Below are 18,035 nucleotides of genomic sequence, written 5' to 3'. Positions count from 1 at the left end.
ATCTTCCGAGTAGCTAGGACTACAGGCGCATGCCACCATGCCCAGCTAATTTTAAAAAAAAAATTTTAGAGCGGATTTCGCTGCGTTGCTCAGGCTGGTCTCAAACTCCTGGATTCAAGCAATCCTCCTGCCTTGGCCTCCCAAAGTGCTGGGATTACAGGTGTGAACCATCCCACCATGCCTGGCCTTAAATTGAACTCTTGACTTTTTGATTTTCAAAACGTCTTCTTTTCTGATGAATACGTTTAAAGCTAAACGTTTTCTCTAATTGATTTCAGTTGTATCCACAAGTTTTGAAATGTAGCATTTCACAGTAGTCATTAATTCATAAATATTTCATTATTTCCATCACAATTTTTTCTTTGATTCGAATTATTAATAAATGTGTTTTCAAAATCCCTGAATGTGCCAGCCTGGGCAACAAAGTGAGAACCTGTCTCTACAGGAAAAAAAAAAAAGTTTTAATTAGCTGGGCATGGTGGCACATGCCTGTAGTCTTAGCTACTTGGGAGGCTGAGGTAGGAGGATCCCTTGAGCCCAGGAGTTTGGGGCTGCAGTGAGCCATGATGACACCACTATACCACTCCAGCCTGGGCGGCAGAGTGAGACCCTATCTCAAAAAAAAAAGAAAAAGAAAAAGAAAGAAAAAACCCTGAATGTATAGAAGCTTTTATTTGCTGTCTTTTGTGAATGACTTCTATTGCATTGCGTTCACAGAACGTGACCTACCAGTGATGCGTAGTATCTGTTGGGACTTGCCTTATTGCCTAAAATAGGACCGCCATATTAACTGGCCCTGTTTCTTGATTTTTTCTTATTGTAAAATGTCCTGAATATGCTCCAACAGTGGCCAAGAAAACAGTCCCATTTTATAATACTCTCCAGGCACGAGGGAGAAGTCACTATAAATACCTACCCACCAGGGGGAGGCAATATGGAACCTCAGGAGCTCCAGAAGTGATATTTTGGTTGTCCAAGAGTCCAGCTCTATGCCCAGAACAAGAATCCCGTCAAGACAACCTTCATGCAACCAGGCCAGCCATCTCTTCATCAGGAGCTCCGCATGTCAGACACTGGGAGCCTCAGGCCTGCAAGATCACGTCCACGCCCTCGAGTTACACCTGTGAAAGTGAACCAGAAAATGTTGCACAAATATGATTTGTCATTGATTGGAGATCAAGCCAAAAACACATGAGAAACTAATCTCAAGAAAATGAGAGAGAAATTATCACACAGGGCATGCGTGATAATTTACCACATGACGAGTCTGCATGGCAAAGTATGGGCTCTGAGCAGGGAGAAACCACAGAGTAGTAGCCAGGCAAGCCAGAGAGCGCCCCAGGCCCGTCCATAGACACCTCCTCTGAGAATAACGCTCACCATGCCCTTGTGAATAAGTCCCTGGGATTGATGCTTGGGACCTCTGTCACTCGGGCCATAGCTGCGGGACCAGGGGATGTGCCCCAGCCTAGGGAAGCCACCTCGAGGCTCACAGATGACACAAGCAGAGCCAGGAGAAAGGATTCTGCCTAAAAGATTCCCTAAACAAGACTGTGAGCAGCCACAGTACAACCTCCCTGAGGGTCCGCATGCGGCATAAGGAGAGCCACCTGCAGAAAGTAGAGTGCTGAGGAAGCTAGAGGAAGAAGAAGGCAATTCCTGTGGAAAGGTTCACGGCTGCTGGGTGCAGTGGCCCACGCCTGTAATCCTAGCACTTTGGGAGGCTGAGGCGGTGGATCACTCGAGGTCAGGAGTTCGAGACCAGCCTGGCCAACATGGTGAAACCCCACCTCTACTAAGAATACAAAAATTAGCCAGGCGTGGTGGCAGGCATCTGTAATCCCAGCTACTCAGAAGGCTGAGGCAGGAGAATCACTTGAACCCAGGAGGCAGAGGTTGCAGTGAGCCGAGATCACACCACTACACTCCAGCCTGGGCGACAAAGCGAGACTCTGTCTTAAAAAAGAAAAAAAATGGTTCATGGCTGAGACCCCCATAACAAAAGCCAGGTCAACAAGAGAACAGCATACAAATGTGTTTAATATAAATTTCATGTGACACAGGAACCTTCCGAAATAAAGACCCAGCTGGGCAAAGTGGCTTACGCCTGTAATCCCAGCACTTTGGGAGGCCGAGGTGGGCGGATCATCTGAGGTCAGGAGTCCAAGACCAGCCTGGCCAACATGGTGAAACCCCGTCTCTATTAAAAACACAAAAAAGTAGCCGGGCGTGGTGGCGCACGCCTGTAATCCCAGCTACTCAGGAGGCTGAGGCAGGAGAATCGCTTGAACCCAGGAGGCGGAGGTTGCAGTGAGTCGAGATCGAGCCATTGCACTCCAACCTGGGCAACAACAGTGAAACTCCATCTCAAAAAAAAAAAGAAAGAAAGAAAAAGAGAAATAAAGGCCTAAAGAAACAGGGGAAACTGTCTTCATGCACAGTCGTGCAGATGTGTGATTGGAGGACGAGAGGGTGTGACTTATGCTAATAAACTGGGGGACTTAGCACGGCCTGTTTGTTTAGATTCTTCCTGGGGTCTCTGTAGGGCACTCCTTTTCTCCAGGGATAGGGAGGATGGTTCTGGAATGAGGGTCTTACGACCTGCTTTAGAGAAAGATCCGAGAATTCTTCTATGGCCTGCTTCGGGGGAGACAGGCGAGGGGAAGGGGAACGTGGCCTTCCTGCTTCTGCCGTTTTCTGGATGCCAAGGGGCTATATTTTGGGGTAGCATGTCCTGAACCCTGTTAAAGCCAAGAGCAGTGGCAGAAAGGAGAAGAACAGGCATTGGCCATGCACAGCAGACCCCATGAGTGAGCACCAGGCCAGAGGTGGGAAAAGCAGCAGCCAGTGCCTCGGGCCTTGCCAGCCTGAAACACAGTTCTCACGATCTCATAAAGACGGAACCCTCCGCAGTCCCTGGAACTATATATAGTCCATTTTCCCTCCAGGAGCCCCACACGCTTCCTCCTGCTCCATAATTTCTGAAAGCGCTCACGTGCAGCGGAAGCTGTCACCTCTGTCCATCAGCCAGTCCCTCCTCCACCTCTCAGAACGCCTGTGCACCATCATGTCACCCTCTCCAGAAGACTCTCTCGCCCCACACATGGACACAGTTTTCACTACTCCTATAAACTCAGATTCTCTTGAACCCACATGCTTTAAACCCAATCTCAGGGGACCCTGCCATCCCCCGGCAGGTTTCCATGTGCCAGAGGAAGGACCAGCTCAGCCCCTCCCCACTGAGAGATTTTCAGGTCCTTCCCACACCCCAGAGGCCCCTGTCCCTGATGCTCTGCCTTACAACAGCCTTTTGACAGCGATCGTTATGAAACAGGAGAGCAAACACACCGGCCTGAAGTGTCTGTGTTTGAGATGCTTTCCAAGTCCAAGGCCAGTGCGAGAGTAGCAGTGTGTATTTGTTTAGCATTGGTTTAACTGCGAGGGCCTGATGACCTTCCAGAAACAAAGAAGTTCTGCTCCAAGGTGACTTTCTGTGTCTGCTGCTAGAAACTGCTAGCAACTGCAGTTCTCCTGCTTAAAGAAAAAAAATCCAGTTTCAGTTCACCAAGCATCTGTACAGAACAGAGATGGTGGTAGCCTAGCGCAGAGCAAAGCCCGACTCACAGGAATGGTGGCAAGCCCAGAGTAGCAGCAGCAGCATCCCAGGGGCCTCTCCAGCCTGCCCCGTGAGGCCTGGCCACTCAGCCGAGCTGGGGGGTCACCACCCAAAAGAGGCCTGCACAAGCAGTCGGGGAAGCATCCGAGAAGAACCTGAGGTCAGCCAGTCCACCCCATTCATTTCATGTATCAGAAACTGAGCCTCGAGATGGTAAGGACCTTGGCCAAAGACAAGTGGTCAGACTAGACCCCAACCCTTGACCTGTGAATTTGACTCTTGTCCCTTGTTTCCAGTGGAGAGGGGCTTCAGCGCAGCTGGTGAGGGCCACCAGCATTTAGATCCTCTGGCCTGGCCTCTCACCAAGGAGATGGTCACCTCCAGTCCATTCATCCGGCAGCAGCTCACTGAAGGCCCAGAGGTAACCAGTGTCACACAGAACCGCCAAAGAAAGGGGCAGGTCATGATCTACTATGTGCAAGATGCTTTCAGCTGGTGTTCTTCAAAGACCTTGCCTTAGGGTGGGGATCCTAGAAGCAGAGCCTGAGACAAGGATTCTTGTTCAGGAAGGGAGGGTGAGAACTGTCAGGGAAGGGTTCTAGAGAAGGAGAGTGGCCGGAAGCAGCACAGGGCAGAGAAAGAAGCCAGCAATGTTCCCCCAGGAGAGCAGCTTCAGTCTGATCCCTTTGTGTGGGCAGTCATTTGCCAGGGGGCAGCCCCCAGGCTGGGCAGCTGTAGGCCATCAGTGGCCCACACTCACAACCGCTGGAAGGTGGCTGGGCTGGGGCTCTGAGAGCATCACAGCAGGTGTCTCCTCCATGGGCATGATGAGAAAGGTGAGGCTCAGATGTTAAGGAGGGTTGGGCACAGTGGCTCATGCCTGTAATCCCAGCACTTTGGGAGGCAGAGGTAGATGAATCACCTGAGGTCAGGAGTTCGAGACCAGCCTGACCAACATGGCAAAACTCCATCTCTACTGAAGGTACAAAAATTAGCCAGGTGTGGTAGCATGTACCTGTAATCCCAGCTACTCAGGAGGCTGAGGTAGGAGAATCACTTGAACCCAGGAGGCAGAGGTTGCAGTGAGCCGAGATAGTGCCACTGCACTCCAGCCTGGGTGACAAAGTGAGACTCCATCTCAAAAAAAAAAAAAAAAAAGTTAAGGAGGCCTTAAGGAGGGTGGAGATGGGAACCGGGGGAGGGTCCCAGACAGTGGGTAGAGGAGCCATGCTGTGTGAGCCACCTGCTTCTGTGCCCAGGACCGGCCCTTCCCTTGGTGTTTCCCTCCTGTACTGCGTCTGTACTCCAGGAAATTCCTATACAGCCAGGCTGGGCAGGCCAGGTCAGGATGGGCCCCGCTGATGTGTGCGCCAGTCCTGGAGGGTGGGGGTGGCGGTGGCTAGTATCTGGGCCCTGGGGAAGGCAGCAGCCTCTCGTCTCTACCAGCTCGCCTAAAAGGAAACTCCATCATTGTCCTCCCTGCAAGCAGCAAGGCCAATGGAATGTCTGAGGCAAAGGCCCTCCTTGGAGGGCAATGGCAAAGTGGCGCTGGGTCTGACAGCAGATGCTGACCGCCTGGGATCTTGAGCACATGCAGTTTCTGACTGGAGTCCGGGGTGGGAATTGCAATTGTGCATTAACAACTCCCAGGTGACACCAACGCTGCTGGCCCGGCTTCTCCCTGCACCACCTCCACCCCGTCCCCATAGCAAGAGTGTGGGTGTGCTGCCTGGAGTCCATCCACCCATCTTCTCGTCTCGGGCTTTCCTCTGCTGAACAAAACCTTCCCACTCCCAGCACATGGACTCTAGGTGCAGCTGAGCCCCCTCGGCCATGGGTGTGCGTGTGACAAGGCCTTTCAGAACCCTGCACTCCCCTGGCCACTGAGACGGGTCTAGTAACAGGCACTGACCTGATTCAGGCCAACAAGAGTAGGACCCTCCGCTGTCTCAGATTCATTAGAGGACCGGAAGCTGCCAGGCAGAAGGCTGAGCTGCCGGCTTCTTCTTCCTGGCTGGGTCCGTGTGACCATCGAGTCACTGTACTTTTCATTTACACGAGCTCATCATTTCCTTTTTTGAAATGAGTTGAACACAGAGCCCTGCCTGATTCACTCCCAACATCACCCACCCACGTTTCAAAGGTGCAGTCCCTAAGTTCCTTACTCGCAGGACCCTCCTGGCTGACAGAGGCCACAGAAGAAGTCAGAGTCAGATGGCGCAGCACAGGGTCATGGTGCCGAAGTGAGCCCACCGCACTCCAGCCAGGCCTTCCATTGACGGGAAGGAAGTTACTTACCCAGGTCTCACGGCCACCCGGCGGCGGGCAGGACAGGTCAGCTCTCCAGAGCGCTCTGCGAGAGGTGGTCTGCAGCCAGGTCCTACTTGAGGGGGAAGGCCCAAAGAGGAATGGTAGAGTCTCTGTGCTGCGCTGTGCACTCGCATCTTTTACACATTTACTTGTTCGCTTCTCACAACTCCACAAGGAAGAGGAGCAGGGAAGGGGACTAACATCAGGAGAGGCATGTGCCTGGCCGAGACCTCCCGTTGGAGACAGAACAGCACAGGGGCCTGGTCTCCTGACTCAAGCACTCTTAGCGGTCCACTGCTCAGTCACTGAGGGAACCGTCCGACGCTTCTCAGCAAGTCTGGCCTCACCGTGGGCTGAGCAGGCAGCAAGGGCTGCAGCCTCTGTACCTGTGAGTCAGATGCAAAGGGCAGTCGCTGTGTAGGTGCCGGAAGCCTACATTAGCTCATCACTGAGGCTCTGATGTGTGTCTTCTAGGGTCTTTGGTCACCAGCCAACCTTGAAACATAATTCCTCAAGAGATGATGGAGACAGAGACAGAGGTCACCACCCTGCTCCCCGCTAAGCCCCAAATGACCACTCCTTACACCAGCTGATGTTGAGAGAACATTTATTCCACTCAGTCAGCTCCCGCAGGTGTCAGCAACCTATAGAAATATCCAGGCTGGACAACCACTTCTGTGCAGTCCTGCAGAGCCAGGGCAGGCAGTCCCTGATGCTCCCACTGCCCCAAGGAGGTAAGAGCCTGAGGCCTCTGACATCCACTTTTGACCCAGGGGAGCCAGCCCACAGCCCAATAAAAGGCACCCTTGAGTTAACTCACATACCCTCTCCCCACGTGCACTGCCAATTACCGGCCACCGACAAGCTCCAGCACTTGAGGCACCAGTCAGTCGACAAGTGTTTCCTGAGAGTTAGGAGCCCAGTCCTGTGCTAGACCCTGGTAGGGCTCAAGAGGAAATGACAGTCCCTTGCCCTCAGGGAGCTAACTGTCTAGTTGGGGACTCAAGACACACACAGAAGAGACTGGAGCATCCGTGGGACAGCACGCAGTTCAGGGGCAAGGGCTCACACAGGGCCTGTTCGGAGCGGGAAGGAGGAATGTGGGCTGGGTGGTTTGGGAAGCCGGGCCCCGTGGATCAGAAGGGCTTAGCTGGGTAGAGGAGAGGAAAGGGGACATGTCCAAGCAATATAGGGGAAGGCACAGAGGCAGGAACAAGCACAGCACAGTGATGGGCAGAGGGGGACACAAACTGCACCATTAGCACAGGAGGAGTGTGTGTGGAGGTTTCCTCTAGGTCGGCCAAGGATTAGAGCCAGATTGGAAGCTCCTGGGGCTGGGAGCACCTTCTCATTCTCGGATCTCCCCCTGAGCATTCTGCTATTCCAGGGTGAGGCATACAGTAGGAGGGAAGAATGTATGATCCAAACTGCATCGAAGACAGCAAGACTCCAGTGCGGGGATCCACAGGCTGCCCTCCAACCACGCTGACCCAAACCCATCCCAGCCCTGGTCAGTTTTGCCTTTTCTGATGTTCATTCTGGGGAAGCAGGTGAGAACTTGTAGCTTCCAGGCTGACTGGTTCAGGTGTGAAGATGGGAGGAGTCCTCGCCCTGCTGCCAGCCTGGGCCCTGTTCCCTTCAACTGCACTGCTGCACACTCAGAGAACACACAGAAAGCTCCTCCACCGACCTCTCACCCTGCCCAGAGCCACAGGCACCAGGATCGAGGCCCTCATCCTCTTCCTCCCCAGCCCGCTGGGCTGAACACTTGGCCAGCTGGGAGGTACTGCTGACTGGACTTGGTTGGTGGAAGCAGGATTCTTTCTCCCTGGGGCAGACTCAGACCAAACTCAAGCTCCTACCAGCATCCACAGCAGTCCAGCTTCCCCTGAGACCACACGGTGAAATCAGAGCCCAGGCCAGGAGCAAAGGGCTCCTTTGTGGAAGCCAGTGGCCAGTCAGGCAGAACAAGAAACAAAACCAGAAGAGAAAATCTCGCCCAAGGGACCTCTGCCAATGTCTGGGGAAGGGAAATGAGGTTCCAGAAACCTGATGCATCATTCGTTACGTCTGGGAGAAGGGACTGACTAAAAAGGTCTCCTCCTTGGAATTATTTATTCCTGAACAAGGGAAGGAGTCTTGGCCAGGGGCAGGGAGGGGCACTACTTTTACAGTGGCCTTGACTCGGGGCTCAATGTGTGACAGGTAAGGAAAGGGCAGCAGGTGATAGCCTGGAGTCCAGGGATGGGTTTCATTCAGGGAGTCCAGTGGCTCCTGAAATTCCTTGGGGTTTTTGAGTCTACATCAGTTATCTGTTTTCCTAGGGAAGGTCCGTAACCTTCATCAGATTTTCCAAGGGCTTCGTGTCTCCAAAGTGCTAAGAAGCACTGCTCAGAAAGGAAAATGAAGCCTGCAGGTTTCATTCACATCTGGCAGAAGGTTTTGCCTCTAGAACCAGGTCTGCCACCAACTTGCTGTGCTAGCTTCGACCAATCACTTCCTGTCTCTGAACTCTAGCCAAGTGGTGGACCAGGCGGGAGCAGAGAAGCCAGCTCTCCACACAGGCATCGTCCTACCACCAGTGGCAGAGAGTGGGGGCCTGTGGCCAGGCAGCCAGGATGAGGTCTGCCCCAGCTGTGATTCCCACCAGGCCTGGGGAGTTTGTCCACCAGAGCTTGGAATCTGCCTCCAATTCCAGGCTCCAACCAGTCACCTCCACTGGTCACCGCAGTGCACCTCTTGAGGCAGGTCTTCTTACTGGATGTGTCCTCATGCCTGGGTGCAGTGCCAGCTAGGCCTCCATGGAACCCCATTCCTGGTCTCCGTGTTCAGATGGGTCCTGCACCTATCGGGTCATAAGATCCTGCCCACTCTGCAACTGTCCACAGAAACAAAGAGATCAGGATCAGGTGTGGAGCCGTGACATGGCCCTGCCCAGCCACCCCTCTGGGGCTAGGAGGGAGCGATCAGCTGACCTACCCTGAATCTGTCCTAGGGTTTGAATGAATCCTCTTTGTCCCCTACCAAGCACTGCAAGGATTACTAATCCCATTTACAGATGAGACACCTTCGGTTCAGGGCATTTTGGTGACTGACTCCAGGTGTCCCAAGTCCCTGTTTAATTTCATCTTTGCCACCAATGCTAGTCTACAGCACCTGGGAGTGGTAGGGAGAGGACAGTCTCCGAGGAGCCATAGCCACACAGCACTGAGGACGGGCAGAGGGGGCAGTGGGGAGGGATGAGTCTCCAGCACCCAGCACAGGACTGAACGTGCAGGTCCCCTCGAAGCCCCAGCTCCCTTCCTCCCAAACCACTCCCAGGGATGCCATGTCCCCTTCAAACACCCGTACCACCCCTGACACCCCTGCCCCAGCTCCTATCACATGGCCCCAAATCCTCCCTGCTCCATCGTCCACTTTTTAGTAGTGAAGCTAAAAGGTTCTGGGATTCAGAATCCAAAACAAAGCCCTGGCTTCCACCCACTGTAACCCTAAGTACCAACTGTGGTGTAGGCAAGCTTGGCAAACCTGTTTCCTCATCTGCCAAAAGGCTGAAGAGGCCCGTGCCTCAGAGCGCCAGCTTGGAATCAGAGGTCCTGGAGCAGAGTCCTGGCTGCCCCCTTTCTCACTGCCAGACCTTGGCCAGGCATCTTAGCTGGGTGCCTCATGTTCTCTTGCCCAGACGACCCAAGCCCCTCGAGGCTCCAGCTCTTCCCACATCAGTCTGTCCTCACAGTGCCTCTGATTCTCCTCCTAAAGCATAAGTCTGAGATCATTGCATTCATCTCATTAAAAATCTCAGTGTCCCCACCCCCTGACCACGAAGTCCTTTGTAGGGCAAATCTCCCCTTGGGACACCTGGAGTCAGTCACCAAACTATCAGGACCCTCCCCGTCCCCCCCGAAAACACCCTTCTACACACTTGCTCTTCCTAGAACAATTTTATTTGTCCTCATGACCTGATTCAAAGCCATCAAACTCCCCTGGGTGATGAAGAGAAGTCAGTCACCCTCCTCGGTCTCACCCCAGATTGCTTTGTAGGTTGGCCCCGCGTCACCCACCGAGTGTGAGCACCCCGTGACAGGGCCTGCGGTCCTCATGTGTGTCTCTGGGAGAGCCCAGCGCGGCACAGTCAGTGGCACATGGTGTGGCAGAATCAACTAAGGATCTGTGCACCAGTGACCTCACCCTCTCTCATCCAGTAGCTGCAATATACCCCAGTGAGGAAGAGTCCCTCATCTATATCCCAAACTTACAGATGAGCAAACTGAAACATGAAGTGAAATGACATCTCAAGGACAGCAGAGAGTGTGTACAGGAGCCAGAAGGCCTGGGGGCTGAGGTTGGGCGTGGGGATTGTGGAAAGTGGCCTCTCCAAGTCTCTTTCAACTCTGACATTCTGGGGATGAAGATCCGGTAAGCAGCTCATCACAGAGAAACCTACAGCCCGGTACCCAGACCGCCCCACCTGCCATCAAGAATCAACACCACCCACCCCACCCCCACCACCCCCAGCCCTGAGAGGGGCTCTGGCCAGCCCCGCAGGTCTCACCTGCTCTAGGCCGAATGGGCCAGAGAAGGAGAACCATGGCAGGAGCCCAAAGCAGCTGTGCGCAGCCAGCCAGACGGTCCCGAGGGAGGAACACAAGCGGGCGGCCGGAACCTCGCTGCGGCCCACACCTTCAAGAGCCCAAGCCAGCGCTGCTCCTCTCCCGGGATCCCATCCAGAGAGGGAGCTTCAGCCCAGGGCCATCTCCAGGGGTCGGGGACGCACGTGCGGGGCGGGAAGCAGCCGTCGGCAGCAGGCCCCGGGCGCATCATAGCACGCGTCCTAAGTGGGCCGCCTGGCCCTCGGGCCCGTGGCCATGGCTGCGCTGATGGGTCTTGAGCGAGCCCTCGCGCGCGAAGCTCTTGCCGCAGCGGGGGCAGAAGTAGGGCCGCCGCTCCCCGAAGACGCCGGGGCGGCGCGGGTGCGGCGCGGGCATGCGCGCGTGGGTGCGCTGGTGGTTGAGCAGGAAGCGCGGCTCGCGGAAGCAGCGGCCGCACTGCGCGCACTGGTGCGGCTTCTCGCCGCTGTGGATGCGCTGGTGCGTGAGCAGGTTCTGCTTGAGGCTGAAGCAGCGGCCGCACTCGGGGCAGGGGAAGGGCCGCTCCCCGGTGTGCGTGCGCTGGTGCACCTCGAGGTTGTGCTTGACGCTGAAGGCCTTGCCGCACTCGGGACACACGAAGGCAGCCGCGCGGCCCACTCCGGCGTGCGCCTTCTGGTGCCGCACCAGGCTGGGCTGCTGCGAGAAGGTCTGGCCGCACAGCGGGCAGCGGTAGGGCTGCTCCTCCGCAGGGTGGTGGATGACCAGGCCTCGCTCGTCCCCCAGACCCTCCTCCCCGTCCCCTGCAGGGGACCCGCCCCCGGAGGACGCCAGCTCGGTCATGGGCACTTCCAGCTGCAATCACCAGTCCCTAGGGAGACAGAAGCGGGGGCGGGGGTGGGGGGGTGGAGAGAGAGGGGGGTGGGAGGTGGAACCCGAGGGTTAGCCAATCCCCAGCGTGGCAGGGACACTCACCTCCCACAACCTCCACCTTTCGCCCCGTTTTTGTTCAAGCTCAAGTTCCCCTGCTGGGAATTGGTGTTCTTCTTCCTCCACTGCCTTTTAAGCACGGCCTACACTCCTTCCAGTCCCTTCCCAAGGGCACCTTCTCCTAGAAGCCTTCCCTGACCTTTCCACCCCAGGCTTAAACACCGTGTGACACAACCATGTGGCTCTCACTCATCATACTGCACGAGGGTCAGTCATGCCACCTCTGTCCCCTGACTCCCAGCACCTTAAGGACACAGATGCCTTCTTTCAACCCCAGCACCTAGCACCATGCCAGCCAGCCACACAAGACACTAGACAGATGGTGATGAGTTTCAGTGAGGATTTTCAGTTTCAGTTTCAGCTAGGATTTTCAGTTACCTTCGTCTAGATATGTCTTATCCCTCCAACCAGATCTCAAGGACAGGGGGAGGTAGGGAAATGCACCCCGAACTTGGAGAAAAGGGTGGCATTATCAGTGATTTAAAGATATTTTTGTGAAGCTTAAAACAGGAAAAAAAACACAACCCTGTAAACTTGAAAGCGACCTCAGTTAAACATTAAAGGCGGCAGCTCTTTGTTTATCAAAATGAGGCATGTGTTCAAAAGGTTTCCAAGTCACTGAACCAGGGTGTGGGCTCCCAGGGGGACTGGTCTCAGCATGATTCCTCTTGGTATCCTCACAGCAAAGCCTGGCCCAGGGCTGAGCAGCACACTCAGTGCCCAGCCAACACCCCCAAACCCAGCTCCCTTCATGCTGGTTCTTCAAAGGATCCTCTTCCCAGGGCACTGTGTTCCTCTTAAATTGTTTCCCATTGTCCTCACAACAGCCCTGAGAAAGGGGCGAAGTAGGGTTATTGAGCCCCACTTTAAAGATGGGGAAACTGAGGCTCAGTGAGGTCAACATACTTGCCAAGGTCACAGAGCAAGGTGAGCCTGGACTAGGCCTTAAGTCTCCTGTCTCACTGTTGAAAGCTCTTTTCACTGTACTAGCTGCTCAACAACTAAACACTCCTCAAAACACACACACACACCCCACTGCCACCATCCCAGCCGTCACAGAGCCATGCATTCCAAAGGGCCACTTCTCCTGTAGATGCACTGTCTACTGCCACCACTCCCACGACCCCCACCTAAACTTGGGCTCCTGCAGGGCCCTAAGGCCTGCCTCATCCATTCTCCCCAACCCCATCAGGGAAGCCGGCTGAATATTCCACTGGACGTCCCGAAGGCCTCTCTTCACTTCCAGCCTCAGTCAACCTATCTGCAGAGTGGGGTCTCAGGGCCACCTCCTCTGTCTTCCGTACCCTCGAGGCCAGGGTGGAACGGACCCTGGGGAAGGAGACAAGTCCTACTTGCAAGAGACCCCACCCACAAGTCTTTTCCACAGGCAGCTGCACTGACATCTGCAAAGACAGATCATCAAAGTCCCCTTGGCCAATCTCAGCCAGGCCCTGTGACTGGGCAGCCTCCTCACTCTCCCCAGCTATACCCCTGACTGAGGCCCCGCCTGCACGCCGAGAGGCCCCCCATCTCTCCCCCAAGTTCTTTCATCCCATGCCACACTCACAGCCCAGCTGAGCCCCTGCTCCTCCGGTCTCCGGCCGCAGCTCTTTGCTCTACAGTCTGCGCTGCTCAACGCAAATACGGTAACTCTCCCGCAGCGACTCCCGCGCCCCTTCTCCCCGCCCCCATAAAGACGGCAAGCCTCCCGCGACGTTGCTCTTATCAAATAGCTGCATTAATCGGGAGAGCTGACCCCACCCCACCCGACCTTACACACAACCTTGCCAACTTCTGCGGCCGGAGCAACCCTGGAGAAATATGGTAAACTCTGCGTCGCAACCCCACCCCCACGAAAATACGTAGGCCTCCACCCTGCTGCCGCAACCCACCCCGCCCGACTGCAAGCCCCAGCTCCCAGAGGGCATGAATGCAGCCCACCCCCCGCGGCCGCAGCGCCCCCCCGCGGAGCCACGCAACCCTGGATAAATACGTAATTAAGTCGCGGCGCTCCCACTCCCGGAAAGGACCTGCGCGGGACCCGGCAAATACGGTAGCGCGCCCGCAGTGACCCGCCCCCGAGGGTCCGGCTCTGGCCTCGGTAAATACGGTAACCTCCCGCCGCGGCCCCAGCGCGGCCCCGCGCGGACTCACATGGCGCCGCCTCCCGAGCCTTCCGTCTCCGCTGCAGCGCCGCAGTCGCCGGCGTCGTCGCAGCCGCACAGCAGCCCCGTGAGGCTGGGAGGTCTAACTCTCCGGCAGCCCGGCTGGCGGAAAACGGGGCTGCCAGCGCTGCGCCCGCCCGGGCCGGAGCGGCAACCATGCGGGGGCCGGTTCTGGGGCCTGAACGTCCCACGGAGCGGGCCCTCTCAAGCCCCCGGATCCGCCGACCCAGACATTCCCCCTTTCGGGATTCCCTGAGGCCCGCATTCGGCCGTTATAGCACCATCCCTATTTTCCTAACCCCAAGGCCAGGCCCACAAACCGCCCCCAGCGACCAGGAAAGAGGGTCGGACGGAGGCGCCGGCCTTTCCCCGGGTGATAGGGGCTGAGCGCCGGAGCCTGGCGGCGGAGCGGCCCTGGGCGAGGGTTTCAGGACTGGAGACAACAGTCAAAGGGGCCGAATCGAGGAGCTGCCCTCGCTGACAGTTTCGCCAAAGTCTGCCTGACTATATGGCCTGGGTTATATCACTAGAGTGACCAGAGGGAAAGGAAGAAGACATCAGGCCCCTGCTGACCCCACCTCCTCAGAAAGGAACCCGCAGTCAAGCCGGAGATATCCCATAAGAGAGCAACTTACGACGTCTGGAGTAGCAGCAGCAGCGGGCGTGAGAGGGCAGAACCAAATTACAGCTTCCAGCTGCCATTTAATGATAATGTCCCTTACTCGGACATAACTTTGCCTTTTACAAAGCCCTTTTCCATGTATGATCTCGTGGGAACCTTCCAATAACCATGTGCACCCTAGCTTGTGTGGGTATTATCCCATTTTATAGACGGGAAAATAAAATTGAAACACAGAGTGGCTTCCTCCAACACACAGCTCTAAGTAGCAGAGCACAGATGGGGACACGGCACCGTGACCCAGCACCGTGACCCAGCTTGCGTTCCACTGCACCGCCCTGGGACTGAGACCCTCAGACATAAATAGGGTGTGACGACAGGGAAGTAAAAACCTGGGCCCCAGTGAGAATGTGCCTGAGGGTGTACATTTGACAGACAAAAAAACAGACGCCTGAGAGGAAAAGTTATTTTAAAAGTCACAAGTGGTAGAAGAACATTAAATAGGCTTTTTTCTCTGTGGCCTCTCTGTAGCTGCAGGTGGAGAAACGTAACTCTCTCTCCAAGGCCCAGGCAGGGATCCTTGCAGCAGACAGTGGATGTGGCAGTTGGGGTGGCGCTGTCCCTGATGGAGGGCATTGAGAGATGCAGGCCTCCCGATATCATGAGGGTCCTCTCTGCAGCTCTGCAGGTGCCCACTGTGTCTTCTGGAGCCAGGTGGGAGCCCCTAGGCTGTAAAATCAGCCTCTTCCTCCCAACACCAGGCCTGGAGGTCAGGCCTGCCTGCTTTCACAGCTCGCTTGGAGGACCAGTCCGCCCCACCAGGCCCCACCCGTCTGGCTTGTGGCCTCTGGGGAATCCACTCCTACCCCAACCCCCACCCCATCCCTTCACTGCACTGCTGGATGTGGGACTTTAGGAGTTCCACGTCCCAGGGAAATTGGCATTTTAAACAGAGACAACGGGAAGGGCATACTGGGAAGACAAAGAAACGAGTCCATAGGACAGATGTTGAGTTCTCATGCAGTGACACCAGCACCCCAGGTGCTGATGACCAACCCCACCCATGCCTCCACTCGAAGCACATCAACACTGCTCAGCTCTCCAGCCCCTGCTGTCACCTGCCAGAGCCCCCAGTGTTCATCTCCTCTGCAGACCATAAGAGAAATGGGGACACTCGGTGAACACCATGTTTTTCAAAAGCGAAATCAATAATATGCCTGAGGATGTCTCCCATATTTTTAGCAGCATTTCTAGGTAAGCTGAACCAAAACAGAAAGGAAAAGAACACGGCTAGGGTGGACACAGACACGAGCAGTACCACCTTAAACCTGCCCTGTCTCAGCGGGGAAGCCAAGGCCCAAGGGCTCCTAGAGGTCTCCATTCTCTGCTCTGCCACGGTGGTTTGAGCTCAGGCACTTCACTTCTCTAGTTTCGTGCACATACACCCCCCTCCCCTGTCTCCCCCAAGGTTCCCCCTCACCCCATTCTTAGGTGCTGAGGCAAGCACGATAGAGTGCCAATATGGAAACACCCTGCAAACACAGCCCTGCTTCATGCTTCCTCATACAGGCAGCGCAGTGGCTGGCACAGGGATCACCACTATCCTGACAGATCCATATGGCAGCTGGACTCTGGACCGTAACAAAAGCCTGGACTGCCTACAACCAAGGCGTCCTGGAGAACAGCAGACCATGGCTCCCGTGTGGGTAGACGTGTAGCTCATGGCTCCTGTAGACCATGGGTAGATGTGTAGCTCAGGTGAACCCTGTCCCAGACTCTGCACTGTAGTCACCCTGGGGCACAACAGGTGGACAAACAGATCACCCCATGGGCCTCCTCGGGGCAGCTCCAGACCCTGCTCCCCGCATCCTCCGGCTCCTCCTGTGGGGCTGCGTCCCCAGGGCTTCCTCACTCAGCAGGGCAACCACCTCCCCCTTGACAAGCCTCTCCCATCTCCCCAGGACTGGACAGCAGTCTGATCTGTCTCTCCAAAGCACCTTATGCTGATCCCAGATTTGGAATTTAGCACACTTTTTTTTCCGCCACCAGGTTATGAACTTCAAAGGGCAGGGACTATTTTAGTGTCTCTTTGTCCCACGTGTCCAGCATACAATATGTCCTCAGTCAATGTCTGTTGAATGAACGTATGCTCCTCTGCAAGCTACATCTGATAGCTCAGGCAGCACAGAGAGAAAAGATGGCCCCCAAGGGTTTGGAGGAGAAGAAGAGCTGATGCAATGCAAGGAATGAGGAGGTGCAGGCAAAGCTGCTGCCCCAGCCACCACTGTGAGGGCTGAGTTGCTCTGCAGAGACCTGGATGGAGATGTGAGGCTCAGCGTGAGGCCTCATCTGCTCCAAAGTTCTCTTTCCTTGGAATTAAAACCCAGGATGTGACCTATGACATCAATTCAAACCCTTAAACTTGCAGCAGGCCTGCTTCACACTGGGGATGGTTAGTTCTTTATGTGGGTTAAGCTAAACAAGGGAAAAACCCTTTTTTCCCTTTCCATGGGCACAATTGCTCTGCAAGTAACCACTCAAGTTTATTAAAACAACAATAGCTACCATTTATTGAGTGCTTGCTGTGTGCCAGGCACTATACTGCATGCTTTACATAAGTTACTTGCCCAAGGACCTATGGTTTAAATGACAAAGCCAGAATTGAACCCCAGAACTATCTGGCTCTCCCAGAGGTGGTGAGCAGAGGGAAGAAGGTGATGGGAAAAGAAACAATGTTTCTAGCTTCTTATCAATAGGAGTGTCATCCTATCATCCCTGGGGCTGTACTGCCCAGTAGTTACGTGGGGCTATTTAAATTAATTAAAATTGAATAAAGTTCGGCTCCTCAGCCGTACAAGCCACATTTAAATACTCAATAGCCATATGTGACTAGTGGCTATGGTCTGGACAGCACAGAAATAGAGCGCTGTCATCATCATGGAAAGTCCTCTGTTGAACAGCCTGTTTAGGACACCTCCTCCAAACCCAATCAACCCAAGAGAGGCTGTTCTCTTTTTAGCCTAAGGGATAACTTAAGGGAGTCCATTCATTTTCCTCTCTCACTGCCCCTGCCACAATCCAGGAAGAACAGTGATACGTGAGAACACACTATTTTTGGCCCCAATACTCCTCCTCCTGCCTAAAGGTCAGATATTTCTCTACTAAATTCAAACCACTGAAAAATAATACCAAAAGGTTTCACATCCCCCACTCCCACCCGTTTCTCTCTGCCAAGTCCACGAGGGGCCTGCCCTCTCCCTCGGCCTGTGCTATTGCATGGCTGAGTGGCTGCCTCTGGTCACTGCAGTCTACCCTCCGTCAGGCAGCTCCCCTGGGACTGGGCAGTGGGACACCAAACCATCTCAATGAGGCTGACCGCCTTACCGTACGACTTGAAGATCGTGTCCCTTGCCAAAAAACAACCATTTTCCGAGAACCTACACCATTTTTCTTAGGTCCAGACTTGCTCCTAACAAAGAAATACAAGGATGATGCAGGCAGTTCCAGAAGCCCCAATATCACCAAGCTCACCTGGCTCCTGATGCCAGCCACTGCACCGCCTGTATGAAGCAGCGTGGCTGCGTTCGCAGGATGTTTCCACATCTGTGACCACGTGGCCACAGATCCCCACTGCAGACCTGCACTTACCTGGCCTTGGAAAGAATACAAAGGTCTGCACTTACCTGGCCATAGACCCGATCTAAATCCCTTAAAGTCTTGATTTATTTACTTATGGCTGTTTTCTCTTC

General features: G+C 54.9%; 1 protein-coding gene across 6 annotated transcripts; it reads right to left on the bottom strand.

Annotated features, from left to right (window-relative positions):
* Positions 1 to 6,516: 6,516 nt before the first annotated feature.
* On the bottom strand, positions 6,517 to 14,541 carry LOC129040122 (zinc finger and SCAN domain-containing protein 2). 6 transcript variants are annotated; one of them, XM_063667943.1, is made up of 4 exons: positions 13,496 to 14,541; positions 10,479 to 11,383; positions 10,183 to 10,325; positions 6,517 to 8,804 (listed from the first exon to the last, which is right to left on the bottom strand). In XM_063667943.1, the coding sequence occupies exons 1-2, from the start codon at positions 13,823 to 13,825 to the stop codon at positions 10,484 to 10,486; spliced, it is 1,230 nt and encodes a 409-aa protein (XP_063524013.1). In that variant the 5' UTR covers positions 13,826 to 14,541; the 3' UTR covers positions 6,517 to 8,804; positions 10,183 to 10,325; positions 10,479 to 10,483. The 6 variants fall into 6 exon arrangements, 5 of the variants coding, with proteins under 5 accessions (XP_063524013.1, XP_054350033.1, XP_054350034.1 ...); XM_054494058.2 differs by lacking the exon at positions 10,183 to 10,325 and having other exon boundaries at positions 13,070 to 14,537; XM_054494059.2 differs by lacking the exon at positions 10,183 to 10,325 and having other exon boundaries at positions 13,657 to 13,765.
* Between the last annotated feature and the right edge of the window lie 3,494 nt (positions 14,542 to 18,035).

This window comes from Pongo pygmaeus, chromosome 6 (assembly GCF_028885625.2).
Source record: "Pongo pygmaeus isolate AG05252 chromosome 6, NHGRI_mPonPyg2-v2.0_pri, whole genome shotgun sequence".
NCBI lineage: Eukaryota > Metazoa > Chordata > Mammalia > Primates > Hominidae > Pongo > Pongo pygmaeus.
The sequence above is the reverse complement of the archived record's forward strand: the minus strand, read 5'-3'. Positions and strand labels throughout refer to the sequence as shown.

Excerpts from the sequence above, each read along its gene's own strand:
- LOC129040122 (XM_063667943.1), bottom strand. The coding sequence starts at position 13,825 with ATGGTTGCCGCTCCGGCCCGGGCGGGCGCAGCGCTGGCAGCCCCGTTT. Across the intron at positions 11,384-13,495 it reads GAGCGCCGCGACTTAATTAC|GGACTGGTGATTGCAGCTGG; the intron begins GTATTTATCCAG and ends CTGTCTCCCTAG.